This window comes from Typopeltis vanoorti, chromosome 18 (assembly GCF_054136105.1).
Source record: "Typopeltis vanoorti isolate ZY-2024b chromosome 18, IOZ_Tvanoo_1.0, whole genome shotgun sequence".
Classification (NCBI taxonomy): domain Eukaryota; kingdom Metazoa; phylum Arthropoda; class Arachnida; order Uropygi; family Thelyphonidae; genus Typopeltis; species Typopeltis vanoorti.
Window position 1 is genome coordinate 27534805 of NC_143566.1, and position 25132 is coordinate 27559936.

Here is a 25132-nt window from a genome sequence, read left to right on the forward strand (position 1 = left end):
TAAGTTAATTATTAAGTACCTGGAGAAGATAAGCTAGATTCAGAACTATATAAATACGCAGGAACAAGATTCAAAAAAAGACTCTTACTATTTTTAAATAAAATTTACTCAACTGGTGTCCCCCCAATAGAATGGAAAAAAACAATTGTGATTCCTATCTTTAAGAAAGGTAATAGAGATGACCCTAAAAACTATAGAGGTATCAGTATACTAAATTCCTGTTACAAAATATATAGCAGAATTTTAAATAACAAACTAATGAAATATTCCGAAAACTTTATTCTAGAGGTACAGAATGGATTTAGAAAAGGACGATCATGTATAGACCCAGCCTTTTGCCTAAAATTAATAGTAGAGAAAAGAAGAGAATATAATTTGGAAACACATATTGCATTTATTGACTTTGAAAAAGTATTTGACAAAGTTAAAAAAACATATTATTTAACATATTAAAAGAAAGACAAATATCAAATAATATCCTAAAAGCTATCACAAGTATATATGAAAATAATCAAATACAAATAAGATTAAATCACGAGCTATCATATACAAGAGAAATAATCCAAGGGGTCCGACAGGGATGTCCCCTCTCAGCAACTCTTTTTAATATCTACTTAAATGAAATAATAATAAAATGGAGTAAAAATTTACACCAAGGAATTAAACTTTCACCTACAGTTAACTTAAACACTCTCCTCTTTGCAGACGACCAAATAATAATTACAAATTCTGAAGATAACTTGCAGAAAGCTATTTTAAATCTAAATGAGATATCCAAAGATTATGGTATGATAATATCAACAGAAAAATCAAAAACTATGGCCTTTAAAGGACAAGATCCAGCAAGAACTAAAATAGTAATAGATAACAAGATCTTAGAACAGGTGAATTCATTTAACTACCTAGGATGTATGATCACATATGAAAATGAAAAAGATATAAACGTAAAAATTGCAAAATATTTAAAAATAACAGGTGTAATTAACTCTATATTTAAACCAAACCTAGTTCAAAAACAAACCAGGCTAAAAGTATATAATACATTAGCCTTACCGGTCTTAATGTATGGAAGCGAAATCTGGACAATAAAACAAAAAGACAAAGATTAACAACAGCAGAAATGAAGTTTATGAGAAAAACTGCAAAGTATACCCTATTTGATTACAAAAGAAACGAAGATATTATGAAAGAATTAAACCAAGAACCAGTAATAGAAAAAATTAAAAAATATAAACATAAATGGATGGAACACGTTCAAAGAATGAAAACAGAAAGATTACCAAAACAAGCCTTAAAGTACAAGCCATTAGGAAAAAGAAAACCAGGACATCCTCTTAAACGATTCAACAATGACTTCTAAGGCTGGAACAGGCCATGCTAGGCCTAAATCCTTGATACGTATGATGATGATGTATCTTTTAATTCAATATAAAAGAGCCACAAGTGGCTCCGGAGCCACCGGTTCCCGACCCCTGGTATAAAGGATCCCAAGTTCATGTAGCAAGTTATACATTGGTTCACACAGAGAAGTTTCGAAATACATAAGAAAGTGCATGTAGGTGATATGGAACATAAAAGGAAATAAAAATGTGCTATCACTGAAGCAGTCTACTCCAGATATCATAAATGGATTAGCCTTACACTTCCATGCAATACTTATAAGACAACCCTTTCACAACAAATCACATCAGAGGAGTGATTTGTTCATGTGGCAATTTTGTATAGAAATCAGAGCCTTATACTTGACATCTGGTAGTCTCTTTTTCTTATGTGTAATATACAAAAACTATTATGCCAATAATAACCTACAGGCTTTATGCAACACACAGACTGGGCATAATATATTGAATGACATGTGATTAGCTATTACATTATTAATTACTTTCATTTTTAAAAATTAATGTTCAGATCCTTTTGTGTTTTCTGCTGCCTTCCTGATGATGCTGTTATGAGTTACTTGATGATAAAACACATAAAAGTTCATCTAATTTTCTAATAAATCTATGAGCTTTATTCCCATATTGTTTATTTTTCAGACTAGTCACCAGTCATCATGTCAAGTATATACACAAGTTAGTTCAGATTCACACACACACACACACACACACACACACACACACACACACACACACACACACACACACACACACACACACAAATACCACATGTGACTATCAAAAAGTGGCAAATTAAGATTGGGGAAGGGAAGAAAAAATCATAACATAAAAATATCATGCATTTTCAGTTAGAGACTTTATAAAAACATTGCTGTAACAGATATTTAATACAATGCAATACTCTATAATATGAATTAACTAAAAAAAAAAGCATGTAATTAGTCTTACAGTATATAACAGTTGCCTGTCACTTATTACATCAAATCTGTGAACTATTAAAACTACTGAAGAGTCAAAATGTTGTGCAGAATGTAGCTATACAATTGCTATCTCAATATTCCAATCTATGAGAGATTCAACAAGATTCCTACAGAAAACCAGATTTAAAGCAGAATACTCTGAAATCAACAACCCTGAAACTATTCTCCTGTTCATTTAATTTAAAACTATCCTTTTTTTTTAAAGTCATAGTACGAAACCATATTTCTAGAACTAGTTATGTAAAATGAAGCTTCTCATATCAGTAGTCTGTGATCAAGCATTTTATTTCTAACCAACTCTCAGATCCATAAGTTAACACTGGTTTGAACATTGTCTTTTAAACAGCTAGTATAGTGTTTGGACTAATTTCTCTCTCTTATTCCATATAAATTTATTCAACTGGCTCCCCACCATAACAGATTTGCTTATGCTGTTGTCTATTTCCAATTTAATTTGCCATCTTCACTAAAAACTGTGCCAAAACAGCTGAAATATTTTATAGTTCTACTGGTTTGCCATTGAGAATGCAGATGAAATTTTCTATATTCCTGCTTTTTTTAGAGCTTTGCAAGTGTCCCCTCTCACTGCATGTCCCACTTCCTCTTTATCTCTTCCTCATCAAATACAATGGACTAAAACCTAAAGAAATGCAATTTTACAAATCCAACCAAAAGAATTTTAAAAAAAACAACAGAAATCCAACCAAATAACCCACCAACATTAATTCTTACCAAAAAAAAAAAAAAAAAAGCTTCCACATTCTACTTCACCACCATCCATGGCCTAAACAACAATATAAATGATGTGCTCCACCATCTACAGTCATCTACCAGAAGTACTATTCCTATCAGAACCCCAACTGGCAATCTCAACAGCCACTTCAACTGCCCAAACTACAAATTACACAGCTCTTTCTACCATAAAGGCAGCACTTGTGCATTCATCAGAACCGATATACCATGCCAGAGACTGCACATCCTTGAATCCCCACGATGTATCTGCCCTTTTCATATGCTCTCCAAACTCCATCAACCACTCTTGACCTCTTCAACTATCTCTCTCTTTCTCTCTCTCTCTCTCTCTCTCTCTCGAGTTCAACTTTCAAGTCAAATACCCTAATAGTGAGGTTATCCTTCTTGGAGACTTCAATGTCCACAACTCACATGGACTCTCATTCTCCAGTTTCACCAACCAAGCAGGAAGGGATGTTGAGATGTTCGTCATCAGCAATGACCTATCTCAAATCATCAATCTTCCTGTAAGAATAACTGACAACAACCTTCAATTTGCCAACACATTTGACCTCTACCTAACAAGTTCCCCTTCCATGTATACTGTGGTTGTAGGTTCTCCAACTGGTAACTCAGACTACAACCTCATATGTCTCTTTTGCCAGAGAATCCCCTTCACCCACCAGTTGATAGTCTCGTATCCTTTGGCACTACAAGAGTACCAACTGGGAGGACCTCAGAGACTTCTATTCGTCCTTCCCATGGGCTGACTACTGCTTCAGTTCTTATCCAAACACCTGCTCAGACCGAATAACAGAAATCATCCTCACAGGAATGAAGGCTTTCATCCCTTATTCCACTCCAAATTCTCTGCCAAGTCTTGGTTCTCAAAAAAGTGCTAATGCTGTAAAAGAAAAAAACCTCTTTTTACCACGAACTGCTCAAGACCAAAACTCCAGCTGTCCCACTCTGTAGCCTGCAATAGTTGTAAAAGAGTCATCACCAAGTCCAAGTCGGACTTTGAAAGGACCAAATGCTGCAAACTCGCCTCCTGCCCAAATGGTAGTCACTCCTTCTGGTCCCTTGCCAAGGCCACTGGGTACAACTTCTGCCCACCGAGGTTTCCACAACTCTCACATCCAGATGGTACAGTAGTTATCTCACCTAAAGACAAGGCCAACTTACTGGCATCACTCTTCTCTCCGAATTCCTGGATTGATGAATTGGACAAAGTTCCCCCCACTCTACCAAGACTGGCTTCCTTCCTGTCGCCCATAGCCTTCTGACAAAAAGAAATCCAAAGAATTCTCAGTAACCTGAATAAAAACAAGGAATCTGGCCTGATGGTATCCCACCTACTGTGTTTAAAAACTATGCCCCAGAACTAACAACACCTTGTAAAATCTCACATGATTAACGATGTATCATGTTCGTTTTACAAGTTTTGTCCAAAGAAATATATATATAGAATTGGCAATGTGTGTAAAATTACTAAAAAATTTTAAGTCCCTTTGTATGTAATAATTTTATTTGCAAAACTGTGTTAATCAAATGTTAGCGCATTTGTTAGCGCATTTCCAAATATGGAAATTGAGAGTCGCACATGCATGCTATGTGAAATCAGGGCCTATATAAGCTCTTGCATCTCTAATAAGAGCATCTTCTGCCCAACTGTTTTCACTTTGGCTCTCTCTAAAATTATGAAGAAGGCCAAAAACCTAGAGTCATACCAACTAATCAGTGACCAGCAGTATGGATTCCACCACTTGTGATCTACAGCATATCTTGCTTTCACCATCCACCTCTGGAATGAAGCCATGGAGAAACTCACATGGTTGCCCAAATTTCAAAGGCATTTGATCAGTTTGGCACAGGGGCCTACTTAACAAACTGCCATCTATGGTCTGCCTTCCTTACTCTGCAACTGGATCACCAACTTTCTCATTGGTCTCACTACATGTCATGGTGGACAGTTTACACTCCTCAGATTTCCCCCACCAATGCAGGAGTAACCCCTGTTCTGTTCTTTTATCCACTCCCTTCCTCTTGTATATAAATGACTTGCTCTGACTTCCAATCCTATCCATAGCTTTGCTGATGACAGTACACTCCATTCCTCCTTTTCATTTGACAAACCTTGTAGTGCTGAAGTATTAGAATCCTCAAGATCTACCAAGTAGTGACCTGAACTCAGATCTCCTAGCTATATCTCAGTAGGGCAAGGACAACCATGTAGACTTCAGTGCCACCAAAACTCAATTCTGTCTGATCTCTTGCAAGAAAGAGCTTGCATCTCTCCGACCTAACCTTCAGTAATACTGAAATATCCAAACAGGATCAAATTTGTCTTCTTGGACTGACTTACACCTCTGATCTTTCTTGGCACAACTACAGCTTCTGCAGCTGCCCAAAAACATAGTGTACTGTTTCGCACAAGACACTACTTCACACCTGCTAACTCTATACAAAGCTCAGATCTGCCCAGCCATTGAATACCGTTCCCATATTTGAGGTGGTGCACCAAAATCCTCTTTAAGATTGCTCGATTCTATCCAGAAGAGGGCAATCCGGCTAATTAATGATCCCTCTCTGAGACATTCAGTTTCTACTTTGTGCCTCTTCTACTGATACTTTTCATGGACAGTGCTCTGTTGAATTGGCCACTATTATTCCTCCAATCTCCTCCAAAATCATTAAAACAAGAGCCACTGCTCACCAACATTCTTTTATAGCCCATCTTGAAACACACCGAACCAACTTCACTGCCTCCTTTATCCCATCTACTTCTGTTCCTTGGAACAGTCTTCCCACTCTGCCTTCAAAGATTACAATCCTCAGCTGTTCAAGCAAAATGTGAACAAATTTTGCCTTTCTTTATTCTTCTTTTCCATACACAGCACTAACATGCTATAGGTCTTGTGGATCAGATTAAAAAAAAAAAAAAAAACTTCCATCTACCTCTGTTTTTTGGAACAGACTTTCCTATAATGTTTGCACCATAAAAAATCATGAGCAAAAACGAACACATTTTTATGCCAAACCCACCCATGAAAGGTAGTAAATTTGGATTACATTTTGTGCTATAAGTTAGATAGCCAGAGGCGCTAGAGAAAAAATATGGACTTTTCTAGTTGCTTCAAGGTTTCATAAACGGTATGATGGTCTCTCAAACAATGAAAATTATTGCCTACCTATAAATGAAACCATCCAGAAATAGTCATGCCACATTGCTTCCACGATCTTTGATCAATATCTTTCTTTCCATTAATATAAAGTAATGTAACTTTCAAATAAAAAATAAACTAATTTCTTTTCTTAAACAGAACATAATATTCTTTTCATCACTTTTCTTTACTTGCACTAGACGACTAAATTATTTTCCTTTTTTTTTTTCTTTTAATGAAAAATGATTCACATTTTAAAATAATTAAAACATCTGATTCTGGGCAGAAAGAAACTCCTCATGTCTTCCATCTTTGTAGACAAAGCTTCCCCCAAGAGAAAATGTGCTAGACTCAAAATATTGGATGAATCTTCAACTGCAAGGTGTTTATGAAATGACTAATTCTTTTAACACATCTGAATGTTGTCTTAGCAATTTCTTCAAGCATGCTGAAGCACAGGGAAAGATCTCAAAGAATATATTAACAGCAGAAACTATTAAAAAGATAGTTTTGAATTTTCTGCTGGGATATCAGATATTTCTTATGAAATTAGGTATTCTTGTAATAACATATTTGGGACATATGTCTAGCTTTTTTAATTTTTCATATCAATATAGATAAAATAATCTTGTAAGCAAAGTTAGAAACCAGGTTTTTAAAGAATACAGATTAAATTTAGTAGTACAAGGCTAATTATTCTATTTTTCCTCTATTTTTTTCTATTAAAAAAAATCAATATTTTAAAATGATTAAAAATTTCTCCAAGACAAAAAAAAAAGTAACTACACTTTTTGCAGATCATTTTGTACAATTTCCTATATAGGAGGCAAAGTGAAGTCAACGGAAATATAATGCAGTTATTAAAATAAGCATAGCAAGTTCTACAAACAAGTGCATAATTTCTAAATATTGGTGAAACGGTTTGCCAGAGATAGCAGTGAGCAACCCAATGGTGAATAAGTTTAAAGAGATGTGATAGGAATTCTTTCTATGAGTAATGGCTAGTGTGGATCTCTTATGATGAATCTTTTTGAGTCCATGCAGATACCTGTATTATAATAATAATATAGCCCTCAGTCCAAGTTTTGATAAGAATTGGTCCAGTGGTGCAATACTTTTGTATATCTGTGGGAAGGGGGAGGAATTATCTGAGAAGCAAGCCATACATGAATCACTTGCAAATGTTAACAAAAAGCATTTTTAAATAATCCAAACAAGTGACATTCTAATGGAGTAAGCTGCAAACTGCATTACAGATGACAATGAAATGTTCCATAGCTTGGCTTGTAGTATAGCAAGAGGCACTACAGCATTTCATGATGATAACAGCCCTTGTGATTTACTTCATTGACTTTCAAGTTTCTGAGCATAATTGAGCATCACACTTTTTTTCCTTACAATATTCAAGAATTGCTCCTCATGAAAATCTCAGAAAGTTGTATCATTTTCTGCAGAAAAAAGTAATCAGATCAAAGTTCGAATAGTAACCATCTGATGTATGCCTAAAATAAGTACAGAGGCTTTTTTTATTTTATTTCTTTAAATATTTTTGCGGTGGATAGATATTGCATACTTTGCTGCAAAATATCCATAATCCTGTGCTTCAATGGATTTGTGCACTTACTGCATCTAGCACATGGTGTAACAGGTAAAGTATACAACTCATATACAACTTCCTGTTATTTAAAAAATAGTATTATGCCTACTATGCATGTTTCCATTAAATGACTGGTATACAGCTCATAGCTGAGCAAGACAACTATTTACATTAAATATCTCACTTATACAATAAGGTCTATGTTTATGGTTGTGCATATATTCAGCAATGAAATAAACTGCAAAAAATAAAGAAAAATAAAACTGCAGATATTTTCTGGATCACCCTCTTATTACTACTACTATGATAGAACTAAAATGAAAAATGTAGCCAACAATATCTTTCATCACAAAACATGTCAACAAACAAACCACATATAAATCATAAAATAACTATTAGTTTGCATTACTGAAATATATGGCAATTAATCACAGATCACAGCCATACTTGCAAACAACATGTTGGAACCCTGGTTAAATTTCTTTGATGCCTCACAGAGTAAACTGCTGCACACAGTAACTATTCTTGTTGGAAATTGCTGATCTGCTGTTATTATCTGATCACTCTTATGTAGCTAGTATTCTTTATTATGTTATGTATTTAAAAAGTTTATGGTTATTTCACTTGGAATTTCAGCTGAAAAGAAGAGAATGAATTAAGAACAAAGAAGTTTATTTTAATTTAAGTTTTATCTCCATGTTTACTGAAGCTATATTCTTTATTCTTCTTTCCCCTCTTCACGTTCAATAAACCCTTTAACACAGTTTATTATTAATCTTGACAATTCTTAACTAAAAAAAAAGTTTATAAATTTTCTAAAAAAAAAAAAAAAATATATATATATATATATATATATACATACATACATACACAACACACAATATCTATATACCATGATTCTTCTCTGTAAGCAGTAATCTAGTTGATGGGATAAACATTTCCATCAAATCTGGTACTTTTCTTATTATTCTAAATGCACAAAGGGCAGCCTAAACAAGTTACAAAGCAAAAAAAAAAAAAGGTTTATTATTCATCTTCGTTTAAATACACAAATATTTACTGAATTAAAGAGAGTTGGCTAAAAGATATACCTAACTTTTTAACAACATGAATAGCAGGATTTTTAATGATTATTGTATTCTTGGTATATTCTCTACAAAGAAGCAAACATCCAAAACTGTTGTATTCACTTTATTTTGAAAAACTGAGTATAGCTTTTCAATTTAAATTAAAATCTTTACTTCCAGCAAATTATAATAATAAAGCAAGCATAATAAACTGAGAATGGGTGTGATCAAAAAATTCTCAATGTAGTTTCAAATCTGAATGGGATTGGCTGGTTTGTAGTTTATTGGGTAAGGATAGCAAAGATAAAAAATAATAAATAGGCAAATTAGTAAACAACATGTTATGAACAAAAAACAAAATTTTTAAAATTCGGCATTGTATTCCTTGTAAAATTTAAAAACTACATTGTCTGAATCTGACAATATATGCCTCTATGTGTGTGGATCAACAGTATTACCAAAATTTGCATTCCTCTCTTATGTGCTGACACTCCACTAAAATGTAAAGTATAGTAAGATGAGTGTCAGACTGTTCACACAGCTTTCAACAGATAAGAACATGTAAGCGAACATGTAACTGTCACTGCTTAACTTTAGGCTTAATCTCTCACAATTTATTCATCAGTGCATCTTAACATAATAACCACTGATTAACTTTTCTCTTATTCCCTATCTGTAGTCTCTATAAAGAACTCACAAACAGTACTTGGAAAAGCATGAACTGACTTAGAACTAGCATCTGCAGTCTCATTTCCCTTAATTCCAATGTGGCTGAGAATATGGCACTACTCAACATCAAAATTAGGGGACTTCATTTTATACAATAACTGATGAACATTACACAATGAACATGGATTATACACCTTAGCCTGTAAAGAACTCAATGAGTCTGTATAAATCATTCATTTCTCTTAGCGTTTTTTTTTTTTATGAGTACAAACACAAGCTGAATGGCATGTAGCTCAGCAGCATAATTATTACATTCAAGTGGAAATCTGACTGGATACAATGTGGTCAGGAAAAACAGTAATACAAACAGCAAAGGCGCAGCTGCAAGTAGAGTGAGATAGAATATTCAACTTTCTTGACAGATGAGAGGCTGTATGATGGAGTGCAAACTGGCCATGGAGGAAATGAGCAAATGGCAGTCTTTTGTAATATTGAACTTCCCAACATAAGGGGGGGAAAGAATTAGTTTAGGAAATGACTATTTTGAGGACAGTTAAGAGATAACTGTTTCCATTGAAGGAAAAGAGCAGGTTCTCAACATATAGAACATTGCCTACTAGAAGAGGTAGTCATTTAGTGACTGAATTTACTTTGACCGCAAAGAGTGTCACACTTAAGACAGAGCCTTGGGGAATACTCTCTTCTTGATGATATAGTCAGGATAATGTGCTACTCACTTGGCCATGGAAGACTCAGCCAGAAAGAGTTTTTAACCCATTGAGCAGTAAAGCAGTATAAATACACCATCATGTTTCTATCACAGAAATAGTATTGATAATACATTTATATTCACATTTTAACTATAGTAAAGATAAAATTACATTGACTTTTGAGATTTTGCAGGGAGAGTGCTGAAATAACTGATCAACCTCCCCCCCCCCCTTTTTTTTTGTATTTATACACTATAGAAAGTGAAATGTATTTTGATATCACTGCTCAAAAGGTTAATAAATGCGTGAAGATGCATCTCTGTGTGCTTATTAAAATGCATTGCTTAATATCTCTGAGCTATGTCATAAGCTTCTTCCATGTCAAAAAACTGAAACTAGGTGGTCTCATTTCAGAAATGCATCTCTTACACATGTTTCTAAATGATCTGAATGGTCCAATGTTGAATGGTGTCTATAAAAACCAAACTGTGTGTTGGAGAGAGGATTATTGCTTTCTAAATAATAGACGTCTTGCATTTACCATTTTCTCCAATATCTTACAAAGTCAGCTGGTCAACATGTCGGTAATTGTTTGCTGGTGTTAAATCTTTTCATGGTTTTATGATGACAGTGACAATTAACTTGCACCATAAATCCAGAAACTCCTCCTTGGTAAGTAATCTGTTGTATAATAAGAGCAGATCCACAGAACATAATGGGAGATGTTTATCACCTCTTCCTTTCGTCTTCCTTTCTTGACATTGTCTGTGCCATGAAGCTCTATTACGAATAATAAACGACACCTAAGCCTTCCCACAACAATGATGAATAGAGATAGGAAGATTATTATCCCTCTTTATATGGCTTTGATATGGCAACATCTGAGTTACTGTGTTCAGATATGGATGCCTAATTAAGGTTGTGGAAAAGATCCAGAGGTAAATAACCAATATGGCTACAAATCTGTGGACAGCTCCCTAAAAGTAGATTGTAGATTTTGGAGTTACGAAATTTGGCTGATAGGTAGAAAAAGGGATATGATAGAAACGTGTATTTTGCTAAAGGAGTTTTATAATTCTGATGCAAAATTCAATACATGACAGGAAGGGAAGAGAGAGACGCTACATTGAAATTGTGTAAACTGTGATTCGCAAGGGTGTGATGACTAGATTTTTCCTTGAAGAGTAGTGAACAAGTGAATACTTTGTGTAAAGGAGTTTAAGTATAGGTATAACAGAATGTATGATTAATGAACAATCAGTGATGGACATCCTGTAATGAGTCTTTGGACTCTGTGAAAATGCCTGTGAAATATAATAAATAATTTAATTTCTCAGTTCTAAACCAAAAGCTCCTACTAAAAGCCATTAGCAAATAAGTCTGAAAATGTTTGTCCCAAAATAATACAGAGAATAATGCAAGAGAGCTAAGATATGCATAAAAGCAGCTGAACAAAAGTTATGGGAACACATTGGCAAAAATACAGAAGAAAAATATCAAGAAGGAGGCAAAATGCTCTGGAGATTATAGAAAAAGAGCAAAAAGAGTACTGTAAAAGGAAACAAAGATGATAAGGTAACACAAAAACTAAAGATAATGAAACAAGCAGAGACAGAACAGTAGTAAAAAATATTAAGGAGGAATGCAAACAGGAGTTTGCATATATATATATATATATATATATATATATATATATATATATATGTGTATGCAAAATACCTGATGTAGAAAAAAATTATCAAAAGCTTGAAATATGGAAAAGCGATAGGAATAGATGATGTTCAACCTGAAATGCTCAAATATTATTATTATCTGAGACCTCCAGGAAGTCAAGACTCATCGAGGAAGGCTATAAATCACCCAAACCAACTATCACACCTTCCCTTAAATTCATTCACACTAAATGCACTCACTATCCCTAAGGGCAAATTATTCCATTCATTCACTGCTCTCTGGGAGAAAAACTAGCTCTTATCCCTTTCTTGACCGTGAACAAACTTAACTTCCATGGATGTCCCTGTGTTCTCTCCCCACCTTCCATATAACGAAAAATTTCATCAGTTGATATCCTATAACACCCATTCAAAAGTTTATAGATCTCTATCATATCACCCCTCTTTCACATGTTAACCAGAGTCTGCAACCACATACTCGCAATCCATCTTCATAATCTAAATTCCATAACCTGGATATAATCTTTGTAACTCTTCTTTGCAACCTTTCCAAAGCTTCATCTCCTTGGAACCCAGGAGATCAAATCTGCACACAATAATCCAAGTGTGGTCTTATCAAAGCCTTATAAAGAGGCAGAATGACTCCCTTATCTTTACATGTCAAGGTTTGCTTCAGCATTGCAATTATCCTCTGAGTTGTATTTGCAACTTTTGCCATGTGACCTTTGAACTTTAAATTCCTATCCACCAATACGCGAAGATCCCTTGCCTCTTCAGTTTCTTGTAGCATACTACCACTAATATAATATGCCACTGGAACTCTAATCACGCCAAAGTGCATAACTTTACACTTACTAACATTAAACTGATAGCCATTTTCGTTTGCCCAAATTTCCAGTCTATTCAAATCATTTTGTAATTGCTGAATATCAGAAACATTCATGATTGCCTTGCCTATCTTTGCATCATCGGCAAACAATTGCAGATCTGATGTTAGATGCTGCCTGATGTCATTAATGTATAGATTGAACAATAATGATTCAAGGACTGAACCCTGAGGTAAAAAGTTTTGCGGTGGCTACACTGCACAATTCAGGGGACTTGGTCAGAGGGTCAAATTCTAGAAGATTGGACAATAGCTCCCATAGTTTCCATCTATACCTCTTCCTAGAGAAATCACCATTAGAAATTCCTATGTAATTCTCATGGGAGGAGAATAAAGTCCCTTAACATGAGAATATAGAGGTGTTTCTCTACTAAGTGTTCCAATTAATATTTAGATTTATTCAAGCATACTTGAGAAAAGGTTGAGAAAAATTGTAAAAGAGAAACTTGAAGAGGAACAAGATGGGTTCAGGCCAAATACAGGTTTATCAAGATCAGATTTTCACTTTATAACAAATAGTTGAGAATCATGGAAATATAACAAGAATCTGTAATTAAGTTTTGTAGATCTGGAAAAGACATATGACAACATGCCCAGAGAAAAACTTTTCAAAACATAACATTTATGGAACATTATACAGAGAAATGCATAGTCCTGTGGTTCTCAAATGGCAGGCAAAATGCAAGACCTCGGGATGCTCAGTTCAGGAACTGTTTTCCTTTTTTTTTTTCAAACAGTGACTATGTTTTTAGGACACAAATACTTAGCAAGTACCTTGAATCTAACTACTTAATAAATGGCACTGTTGGGTATTTCTTTTGGCCTAGGGGTGCTATAAAAAAGTACTGAGATGCTAAGCATGCTGCAAACTGAAGAAATTTGAGAACCTCTGACATAACCTATATTTAAGCTGTAAGTCAGTGGTTAGAATTGAAGGAAACACAGAAAGTTATTTTTACATAAAATCAGGTGTAAGACAAGTGTGCACACTCTCCCCACTGTTAATCATCTACATGGATTGCATTATGAAAGAAAGTGGCATTAAACCTGATATTAGAATCGAAGATATTAAACTTTGCTCTTTGCAGATGATGATATACTCCTAAAACATATACAATGCAAACCCTCAAGAGTCTGACTAAACTGAATAACAGCTGTAACAAATTTGGCACAAAAATCAGAAAATATAAAGAACAAAACTATGAAAACAGGCAGGAATATAGAAAACTTCAGCTGCAGTCTTAACGGAGAACCTACAGAATAGGTAAAATATTTCAGCTATTTAGGCAGTTTTTAGTGAAGATCGCAAATTAAATTGGAAATAGCTAACAGAATAAGCAAATCTAGTATGGTGGAGAACCAGATGAATAAATTTAGATGGAATAAGAGAGAAATTAGCCAAAACATCAAACTAGCAGTATACAAGACAGTGTTCAAACCAGTTTTAAGTTATGGATCTGGGAGTAGAGAGCACAGATATGAGTGTCCTCAGGAAAATTATAGTGAACAACAGATGGCATCAATGGCAAAATCATATTAAAAATGAAGATATTACAAAGGAACTTGACAATGTTACTATTCAAGAATGTGTGAGCAGGGTAATCTAAGGTGATACAGTCATTTAAACAGAATGGAAGAGAAAAGGTTAGCAAAACAGATGTTTGATGCCAAGATGGCAGAACTGGTTAAGTGAGAAGTGCCTTAGAAGTACGAAACGTTTGATACAACAATATTGGAGTGCTGACAAGTAAGACTAATTTGGAGGAAAATTGTTTATCGGAGATCAATAATAGTAATGCGAACTTAATCATGTAGTGCTGTCATAGTAGCCTGAATACCCCTTGAGGGTACATATCAGGAAATGGATGATGGTGATGACTTCCTCTCATATCAGCTTTGCTTATTCTATAACCAATTTCCATATTTAAATTGCCATCTTCACTAAAAATCGTGCATAACTGCTAAAATATTTTACTTGTTCTATAAATTTTCAATGAGAATGCAGTTGAAGTTTTCCTTGTTTCTGTTATTTTCATAGTTTTCTCCTTTTTAGTGCTAATTTTCATACAAAATTTGTTAAAGCTGTTATTCAATTTAGTTAAAGCATTCAGGAGAGTGACATAGATTTTTTTTTAGGAATACAACACCATCAGCAAAAAATGTTTGATATTTCTGATTTATATAAGATGTAATGCTACTTTCTTTCATGTGACCCATATAGATAATAAGAAAGTGGAGACAGCATGCAGCCTTGTCGCACACCTGATTTTACATCAAACCATGCCTGTACTTTTAATCTATTTTAACTTGACTTAAAAGTTAACTCTATGGCTACATATTGCTAGTTATAATGTTCCATTTACCTAATATAATTGTAGCATTCTTAACTGCTTTTCTTGGCATCTTGTCATATGCTTTTCCAGTTCTATACAAACTTAAATACATATCCTTCCTATATTGCCATGACTTGAGGGTACATATCAGAAAATTGGTGATGATGATGACTTCCTCTCATATCAGCTAACAATTTTTTATGACATGAAAATCTGATCTTGACAACCTCTATGTAGCCTGATCGCAACTTGCTCTTCTCTATATTTCTCTTCCATAATTTTTCTTAGCCTTTTCTCAAGTATGCTTACATAAATGTTACCTGGAAATTGCTTAGTAAAAAAATTATTCAGCAATTCTGACATTCAGTTTTATTTCCCTTTTGTACAGAGGGAACTAAGAGAGCTCTATTCTATTCTATTCTAATCATGTGAAATTTGATTTTGACCATATTATCCAAATTATGCAGTGTAGCCACTGGAAATATTTTATTCCTCCATATTTGAGTATTTCTGGTCAGATGTGACCTACTCCAGCTGCCTTTCCATACTCTTCAAGGCTTTTGATAGCTTTTTTCTACTTGAAGAATTATTGATACATACCTACTGATTACATTCATCTTGAATATTTTCTACCGCTCTTCAGTCACCACTTGTTTCTTCTAGCAGTCGTTTGCAATAATTATTCCAGAGATTCAAAATATCTTTAGTCTGAGTTTTCATGTCACCTTCATAAACTCTGATTCTTTCATGGTACTCTTTTCCTCCAATTCTAAGGTTTATCAATAGCCTCCAGAACATTTTCCACCTTCTTGATATTCATCTTTGATATTCTGACCAAAGTTTTCCAAAGATTTTTTTCATCATCATCAAATTCCTGTCTTGTACCCTCAGAGGATGTGCAGGAAAGACAATTTTTAAGCTACTTTTACACATAGCTTAGCCCTCTTATATTTTCCTCTGCATCCTCTTAAGATATCCTCCAATCTTCTTGTTATGAACTTTTGATATGCTTTCTTCTTTTCCAGAACTGCCACTTTGAGTCTATCATGGAGTTCTGATTTTTCAATCCTTGCAAACAATTTCACCACATGCATCCCTACTTGAATCAATTAATGTTTTCTTAGGAGTTTGCCAGTGAGACACCAAGGTTTGGTTCTCATTTTTCAAACTTTTTCATGTTTTTTTAAATAACATTTATATAGTTGAGTCTACAGTTTACCTGTAAAAGCTGCTTGACTTCAATTCTTTTTTAAATGTTCTTATATAATTTCCTTTTGATATGATATTCATTTTTATCCTGCTTAAAACTAAGTGTTAATCACTTTCTCTTTCAAATCCACTTATACTTTTGTATCCTGGACAAGTGTGGAAGATATCACTGTCAACAATAGTATAGTTAATAAAACTTTGTCTTCTCTCCTTGTGAATTTGCACATATCTTTATGCTGAGACATGGTGTTAATGATAACTACTCTGTATCTTGAAGAGAGAGCAATCCAGAAGGCATTAATAACCTTTATTAACTTTGTTATTTATTATTATATTAATTAATTTATTAAATTTATAATTTATTATTAACTTGCCTTCTAGATGCTACATTTGTCTAATGATATCTTTAATATGATTTTATAAATTAAGTTTTTTGTATGACATTGTAAATTTATACATCTAATTTATTCTGCACTCTTATGCTTACTTTTCTTCAGTGAAATATCATGATTAGCAACGTAACATCATGCAGCTCGTTCTAATTTTGAATGATCAATTGTTTGTATACTACCTTATAAAAAATTGTTTTCTGTCAAGTCACTGATGACAGTGTTATTTTTAAACTGAAATATCTGGCAGTATATTAAATATACTTTTCTTGTGTTAACGAGTAGATAATTCTTAATTTCCTACCTTATGTTCCCCACCGAAGCCCAGTTTTCCAGTTTATGTAAGATGGCTTCACTAATGATTTGAAAAATTCCTCCACTTCTTCTTCTTAGGAGAACCTTCTGTGGCATTATAAGCACGAATAAGTTTCATTGTCCAATTCTCCATTTTGAAATTTGCCCTGATAACACTACTTGAAATTGTCTGCAAATGAAGAGTTTATCTTATGTTTGGTGTTGAATGCTATTGCTGCTCCTTCCTGTCCTTGTTCACTAATATCTTATAATTATTTAGCAGAATTTTGCCAGATTGGCCTTCCGTGTCCCAAAAGTATCTCTAATTCTTCTGCCAGTTACATTTCTTTTCCAGTGATACCTCCTAATATCTGTTAATGGCACCTATTTTCAATTCTGCTGGACTCTTTGCAGTTTACCTTTACTCTAGTTTCCTGACAAAAACAGCATTGGCCTTGTTTAACTAGTCAATGTCCAGCTAGTACAAAAGTTCATGTACTGTCATGTTTGTTACTGGTTTTAAACCAATACTAAATAAAATTTTTCAGCTAAGTTCCATACTACCCAGCCCATCTTAGTATGTTCAGTGTATAGTGAATACCTACTAATGGGGGAGCACCACATGAAAGTGAGTAATTGACATTAGATTAGAAGGGCTTGTCAGTTTTCTGCATTTCTTAAAGGTTAAGCGGAGGTCTTCTCCTAGTTATCCAGCTTTGACCCTTAAGTGATCCCTTTTCTCAAGTATTCTTAAACATTTCCTGGAATACTCAGTAGAAAATATATATATATCATGGTAATGGAATTTTAATATCTTGTATTGGACATTGGGTTTAATATCAATTTCCTTAATAATGTGCAGTTTGAATCCACATTACTAGAGTGCAAAGAAACTTTTTTTTTTTCATCTGAAGGTGAGCTCACCAATTTTATATAAGGGAAGGAGAGAGGGTTTGTCCTCCCAGAAACTTTGGTTTTTCATCCCTCAAAACAAGCAAACTTGAAGGAGAAAGCAGACAATTTACAGACATAGTACACTGGCCTCACAGCCTTGGTTTCTTCAGCCATAATCCCAAACCAATAAAACAAACTAAAACCTTAATAGCATGGTCCATATGAATATAAAAACAGCAGAAATTATGTACAACCCTTCCTTATAGATGATTTAAGTGAAACCATATTCTACTCATCCATCAATTTCAATCACATATTATTGGTCTGTAAAACATTCCATTTACACCAATACATATTTTTAATATTTTGAACAGTCTTTCCCTTAGAACCTTATTGTATACTTTTTTTTTTCCATTTAACAAAAATATACATCCTTATTCTTCTATTCCCATAGTTTTTAGACTATTATAAGGTGACCATCTAATCTTGGCATTCCATATCTACATCCAGCTTGTTCTTCAAGTTATACACATCTTACATATATATAATAAAAGTATACAGAAAAAAAAAAAAATTCAAACATTTTTAGTAATAAATTTCATTAATTTGAGATTGCAGGAACATTTGTGTTTCTTTTTAATGATTTCTAATTTTTTATGATTCAGGTATATGTAAAGTCCTGAAATTTCTTAATATCATATGAGATACTGTACAATGAAATGTGATTTTATTTTATTTTATTTATTTTTCTGTGACTCCTACTTATGAAATGTTGTAAACCTGTAGTACATAAGTACTGTGGGTGAGCAAAGGAATCTTAAATCTTCTTATAATCTTTTAGGCTTATTTTTTACTTCATCATCAAGAGTTGTTCTGAAGACTAAACATGGAATTTTTTTCAAGCCATTTCAAGTTTCCAAATAGAAGGATGATGGTCTCACACCTAGTGATGCTATTCACTCCCACCTAAAAGCAATCAAACATCCATGACCAGGGTGGGATTCAAAACTCACAGCCTGTTGGTTGGAGAGCAAGTACATCAACATCTTGGCTAATCATGCTGGCAAACACAGAAAACAACTGATAACATTAATATTAATGAAATTATATTCTAAAGAAGATACAAAAAATAACTTTTTGCTTGATGCTGTCATTTAAAAAACTAACTAGAAAAATCAAATGAAAATAGAAAGCTTAAATATATATTTTTTAAAATATTACCTTTTTGCGTATATATGCATTTGAAGATTTTAAAAGCCTCTCAATTTCTCCCGCTAGATCTCTACTCATTTCAGGTGAACATATGGCTCCTAAGGTACAAAGAGAAAGACCGACCACAAACTGTGTTTGGCTATTTAAATCACTGTTTTGTAGATGAGGGAGAAAAAAAAAAAGTTCCACTTAACTTTCTGTAGAATGAATGTATACAGCATAATGGAAATAAAATGAATCTAAAAGTGTTAAGTAATCATTTTAAATAATGGATATAATGACAAATGTAAGAATATAGAATTTTTTCCTCCATGCACCACACTTAATTTATGTCTTAATATACAAATAATCTAATACCAGAAACAAGAAATTTAAGCATGATATTAAATAATAAAATTCAATAATCACTATTTGAAAATAAAATAAAATCAACTAATTGCTAACCAGATAAATCACACAAAAACGATATTAATATTTCATAATAATGAAATTATGAAATATTAATAATTTCATTAATAAACATAATAATGTATTCACCTTACTGGTTCTTCAACAGATCAGACATCACATATATTATTACTTTATCTTAACTATGGTATCGTGTCGTTAAAGGAAATTGATAATGTAGACTAGATTACTAAAAAAAAAAAATCAGCTAACACCTATTTATTCCCATATAAGGGGAGTAGGCGAGGCCATTTAGCCCTATTTAACTTTTGGAGACTAAGTGGGCAATTCAGTCTCCACTGGTGCCCAATCAGAGATAGATGGCCCAAGACTATCACTAATTAAGCAGCACACAGTGAAGAGATGGCTCAACATGTGCCGCCATCTTGTGGTCCCTAACCCTAACACAATATATTTAATGTCTGAAATAATGTGGGTTCTACGGTCGATTTTCTTGAGTTTATGGGATGAAAAACCCGCTTGCCCGTGCCAGAGATCAACTAACTCGGGACCGGTTGAAAAAAGCCTTAGAAAAATTTCCTCTAGTCGCTGACTAGAATTGAATATTTACTTATCTAGTATACATTGTCAATTTCCTTAAAGAACATGATGCTGGAGAATCCAAGTATAAGCCTAAACACCAGGCTTAACTATGTTAAGTCTGCAGGCCATATAATTAATCTGATTGATGGAATGAATTTTATTTCAACTCAGGTTAAGTGCTAATCTCTAATAAAATTAAGCGATAACATCTGTTGTAAATAAAGTATATTATTTTAGCAAAAATAGATGATACTTATTCTTACTCCGCCTACAGAACTAAATGAACAATAGGTTTATAATCTTTCATGGGCTTGATTCCTGAAAATTCTGGTTTTTTATACCTTGAAAAATACTTGGAACAAACAGACATAATAATAAGCCTCAGCTGCTTCAGCCAATATTCCAAACATAAATGGAGTCTGTATAAAATATATATATTAGGAATGTGCCAAAACACTGAATCCAAATATGTGGTTTAAAATTTCGCCAAAGAATACTGAATTAAATTCTATAAACAAATGTTTTCAAAAAAAAACAACAAAAAAACACTTCTTAAAAACTCATCAAAACTTTTAATATGTGTGTGTGTGTGCATTCATGGGTATTGACTCGGTTACTGTGATACATTTAAAAAAGACATTTAATGACTATCAAGCTGAGAATAAGTTAGAAAATTTTAATGATACAATTAGTTTTGGCTTATTATGGCCTTCATAGGGTATATTTGTAGATAGAAGAAACAATAATAACAACTGAAGATTCTAAAAAACTGAGAAGCACAGATAAATTAATAAATAAATTTCCATTTGTTTTATTTATGTGCCATTGTTTATTGTATGCGTGATAGCAGACTTCCGAGAACGCCAGTATTGCTCTCAGGGATGTTATAGCTCAAATTACTGTTCAAATGTTCAGGATTAAGGACGATCTCCCTGGATTCAACTATCTTTCTTTCAAATTCATCCTTGCAATGGAAAATGTTTTCAGATCTATCCCATGAAACTGAGTGACCTTGAAAATTATCATGAGGATTGTTAGAGAAGAGAACATGGCTGGATAAAGCACTAGCATTTGATCTTTTATAGGGGATGTCTCTTTTATGCTCCTCCATGAAAAGTTCAACAGATTTATTAGTTTGGCCGTAATAAAGAACATTACAGTCAAACCATAGTTTATAATACGCCAGGATATTTTAGATTATGATGCTTAGGTTTAGGATGGCTTATAAGAGATCTAATTTTTGGAAGAGTGGTGAATAATGTTCTGATTTTGTACTTTTGAAGGACTTCAAAAGTACAAAATTTCGGTCTCCCAAAAATTGGCCAATTTTTGGGACACCAAACTGATGTATGGGATTGAGATGTTACCTTTAAAATTGGTAGTTTCTGTATTGTGGTGCCTAGGAGGATCTATAAGAAATTTCTTAATTGTTCTTTTATGATATCCATTTTGTTCAAAAATATTATTATTATTATTACGGGCAGCTCCAAGGAGTCCTTAGACTCATCAAGGGAGGCCCAACATCATGTCAAGAACAACTATTCAACATTCACACAGTATCGATCATACTTCTCCTTGAACTCATTTACAGTCATGGCACCAACAACAGACTCTGGCAGCTTATTCCACTCATTGACCACTCTCCAAGTAAAAAACCTAGCTCTAACACCCTTGCTAACCACACTCTTACCAAGCTTCCATGGATGCCCCTAGTCTTCCCACTACCAGTCCTATTCTCAAAAATATCTTCTGAATTAATCTTATAGAAACCCTTCAGTAATTTGAATGTCTCAATCATATCACCCCTTTTCTGCCTATCAACCAATTTCTGCAGCCCACAAATCTTCAACCTGTTCTCATAAGGTTCATTCCATAGTCCTGCTATTATCTTGGTCACTCGTCTCTGGATCCTCTCCACCTCCTCTCCATCGAGAAGAAACCCTGGCGCCCATATCTGGTGTTAAATTGTGAATTAAGAATTTTATGATTTATTAATACTTCATTCATGATTTAACATATATTGTATTTCCTGAGCTAAGTTTGCTCCTATGTAAATTGTAAATTAAACACTTACTGTTAAATTTTTATTGAAATAATAATTGTAATTTTTTTTAGTTATTTATTCTATATAAATTCTTTATATAACTTGTAAATATATCCTAAATGAACTGTGATATATGTTTTTTATTATTGTAAATGAAAGAGAAAGTAAATTTAAGCAATTCTGCTAATGAGATTTGATTGGTCACTGTCAAGGAAATGGAGTTATTTTTAGGTTAGCGTAGCACGTGATTAGAGCGTGAGTACTGTATACAAAGGGGAGAAGCTAGATGTTATGAGCTGAACTGGTCAGAACCGGATTTTGGCGGGAAAGAGGAGAACAGAGTTAATTCGAAAACAAAAGTAAGATACAGGAAGAAGCCATAGAGAAAGCATAGAGTGCGGTAGCGAGTGGCAGAGGGGGAATTTATATATGCCGTAAATTGACTAGGAAGGACCGGGAATTAATAGGCATTTCGAATTATTTCTAAGGGAGTTCTGATACTAAAATAAATTCCAAATGTATAGTGGAAGAATAGTGCAGAACTGAAGTTGATACATAGAAGAAAATAAGGAATTAGTAGATAACTTAAACCAAGTGCATCAAGATTTGTGTATTTCTGTGTCTACAATCCAGTTATTATAGTGGAAGATTTCCTTTGAATTGTGTTGCCATTAAGTAAAAGTCAACGAGAATTTCAAATGTGCCTATGCGACTTCGATGTGTAGAAGCAGTAACCCAGTAGGAGTTGCCCTTTCTATAACCTGTGAAGTTATAACTGTTAACTCTGTCAGATATATTTTGACCTTAGCTGTGGTGTTATATCAATTAATGATTGGATGTAAGATGTACTGAAGTACTTTCCCCTCAAAATAATAAGTGTTATGTTGTTCTAATAAGTGTTAGCTGACTGAGAAAGAATAAAGTGTAACCTGTCATAAAATCAGTTATTGTAACATTAGAAAGCTTAAACTCTTAAGAACTATTCTCAACTTGATTGACTGAGCATAAAGAACTGAAAAGTGAATGTTTGATGGTTAATGGATTGTAATTATTCTGAATACTTTAAACTGAGCTAATATATTTGTAATATGACTCATCTAATTCGATAGAGAGAACTATGTGAAAGAAATACTAATGCTTTAAGAATTAAGAAGTGTTAACATTAGTCGTGATCCTCAAACCTAATTGAGAAGTTATTAATGTCTGAATGTGAATTCTTGTTATTTTTCAATTGAATAACTTTGGCAGATAGTTATGTTTGAATGTATATGTTGTACTATTCCACATTAAATGTTTTCTTTTGTTGAGTTAAACTTGGTGTTTGCCTGATTTTCTTTCATTGCACTGCTCATAAAATTAATCAGACCTTTGCACAGTATATTCATTCACAACATTCACACAGTATGATAGATACTGTGTGAATGTTGAATAGTTGTTCTTGACATGATGTTGGGCCTCCCTTGATGAGTCTAAGGACTCCTTGGAGCTGCAGTAATAATAATAATATTTTTGAACAAAATGGATATCATAAAAGAACAATTAAGAAATTTCTTATAGATCCTCCTAGGCACCACAATACAGAAACTACCAATTTTAAAGGTAACATCTCAATCCCATACATCAGTTTGGTGTCCCAAAAATTGGCCAATTTTTGGGAGACCGAAATTTTGTACTTTTGAAGTCCTTCAAAAGTACAAAATCAGAACATTATTCACCACTCTTCCAAAAATTAGATCTCTTATAAGCCATCCTAAACCTAAGCATCATAATCTAAAATATCCTGGCGTATTATAAACTATGGTTTGACTGTAATGTTCTTTATTACGGCCAAAGTAATAAATCTGTTGAACTTTTCATGGAGGAGCATAAAAGAGACATCCCCTATAAAAGATCAAATGCTAGTGCTTTATCCAGCCATGTTCTCTTCTCTAACAATCCTCATGATAATTTTCAAGGTCACTCAGTTTCATGGGATAGATCTGAAAACATTTTCCGTTGCAAGGATGAATTTGAAAGAAAGATAGTTGAATCCAGGGAGATCATCCTTAATCCTGAACATTTGAACAGTAATTTGAGCTATAACATCCCTAAGAGCAATACTGCTGTTATTCAGTACTGGCGTTCTCGAGTCTGCTACCACGCGTACAACAAACAATGGCATGTAAAATAGAACAAACTGAATGTTAATACAACGTTTTTTTATTTCATTTATATACTGCAATTTATCTGTGCTTCTCAGTTTTTTAGAATCTTCAGTTGTTATTATTGTTTCTTCTATCTACAAAGATACCTGCTGAAGGCCATAATAAGCCGAAACTAGTTGTATCATTAAAGTTTTCTAACTTATTCTCGGTTTGATAGTCATTAAATATCTTTTTTAAATATATATATATATATTTGTTCAAAGCACTTGTTTATAAAATTTAATTTGCAATGTTTAAAATGTAATTAATTATGTTTTGCCAAATATTCAGCACTTTTGCCAAAATGCAGAATGAAGAAAGATGTGTAATAAAAGACTTGTAATAATACTTCACCTAATCATGTGACAACATGAAAATAAATGAATAAATATATATATAGAAACTTTCAAAGTTTCGAAAACTGACCAGAAAGCCTATGAAAATACAATCTTTGGTGTTGGAGTTGCCTTTGCTTGCACTATTCAAAAGACACGAGCTGCCAAGGCATCTATATATTTGCTTGTTATTAGTTCTTTCGATTAAGGTTTCGTTGCCCTGACAGCTGTTTTGCTGTTGGTTCTCATTGGAGATCAGGCAGAAAACTTAAAATGACAAGAATCCATATTCAATACCAAAACATTTGTTTCAGAGAACTGTATTTTTCATAAGTGAACAGCAGTTGGTGCTTAAGGGTAATTATCAATAAAAG

The 25132-nt window shown here is 33.5% G+C and overlaps 1 protein-coding gene across 1 annotated transcript in view; it reads right to left on the reverse strand.

Annotated features, from left to right (window-relative positions):
• The window catches only part of LOC150096566 (AP-1 complex subunit gamma-1-like), a 449674-nt gene that overhangs the window by 342729 nt on the left and 81813 nt on the right, over positions 1-25132 (reverse strand). The window contains exons 4-5 of the mRNA XM_090408538.1: positions 19216-19357; positions 8763-8859 (exon numbers count right to left, since the gene is read on the reverse strand). Of these exons, the coding sequence (XP_090264664.1) occupies positions 8763-8859; positions 19216-19357 (239 nt within the window). The remainder of the gene's footprint in view (positions 1-8762; positions 8860-19215; positions 19358-25132) is intronic.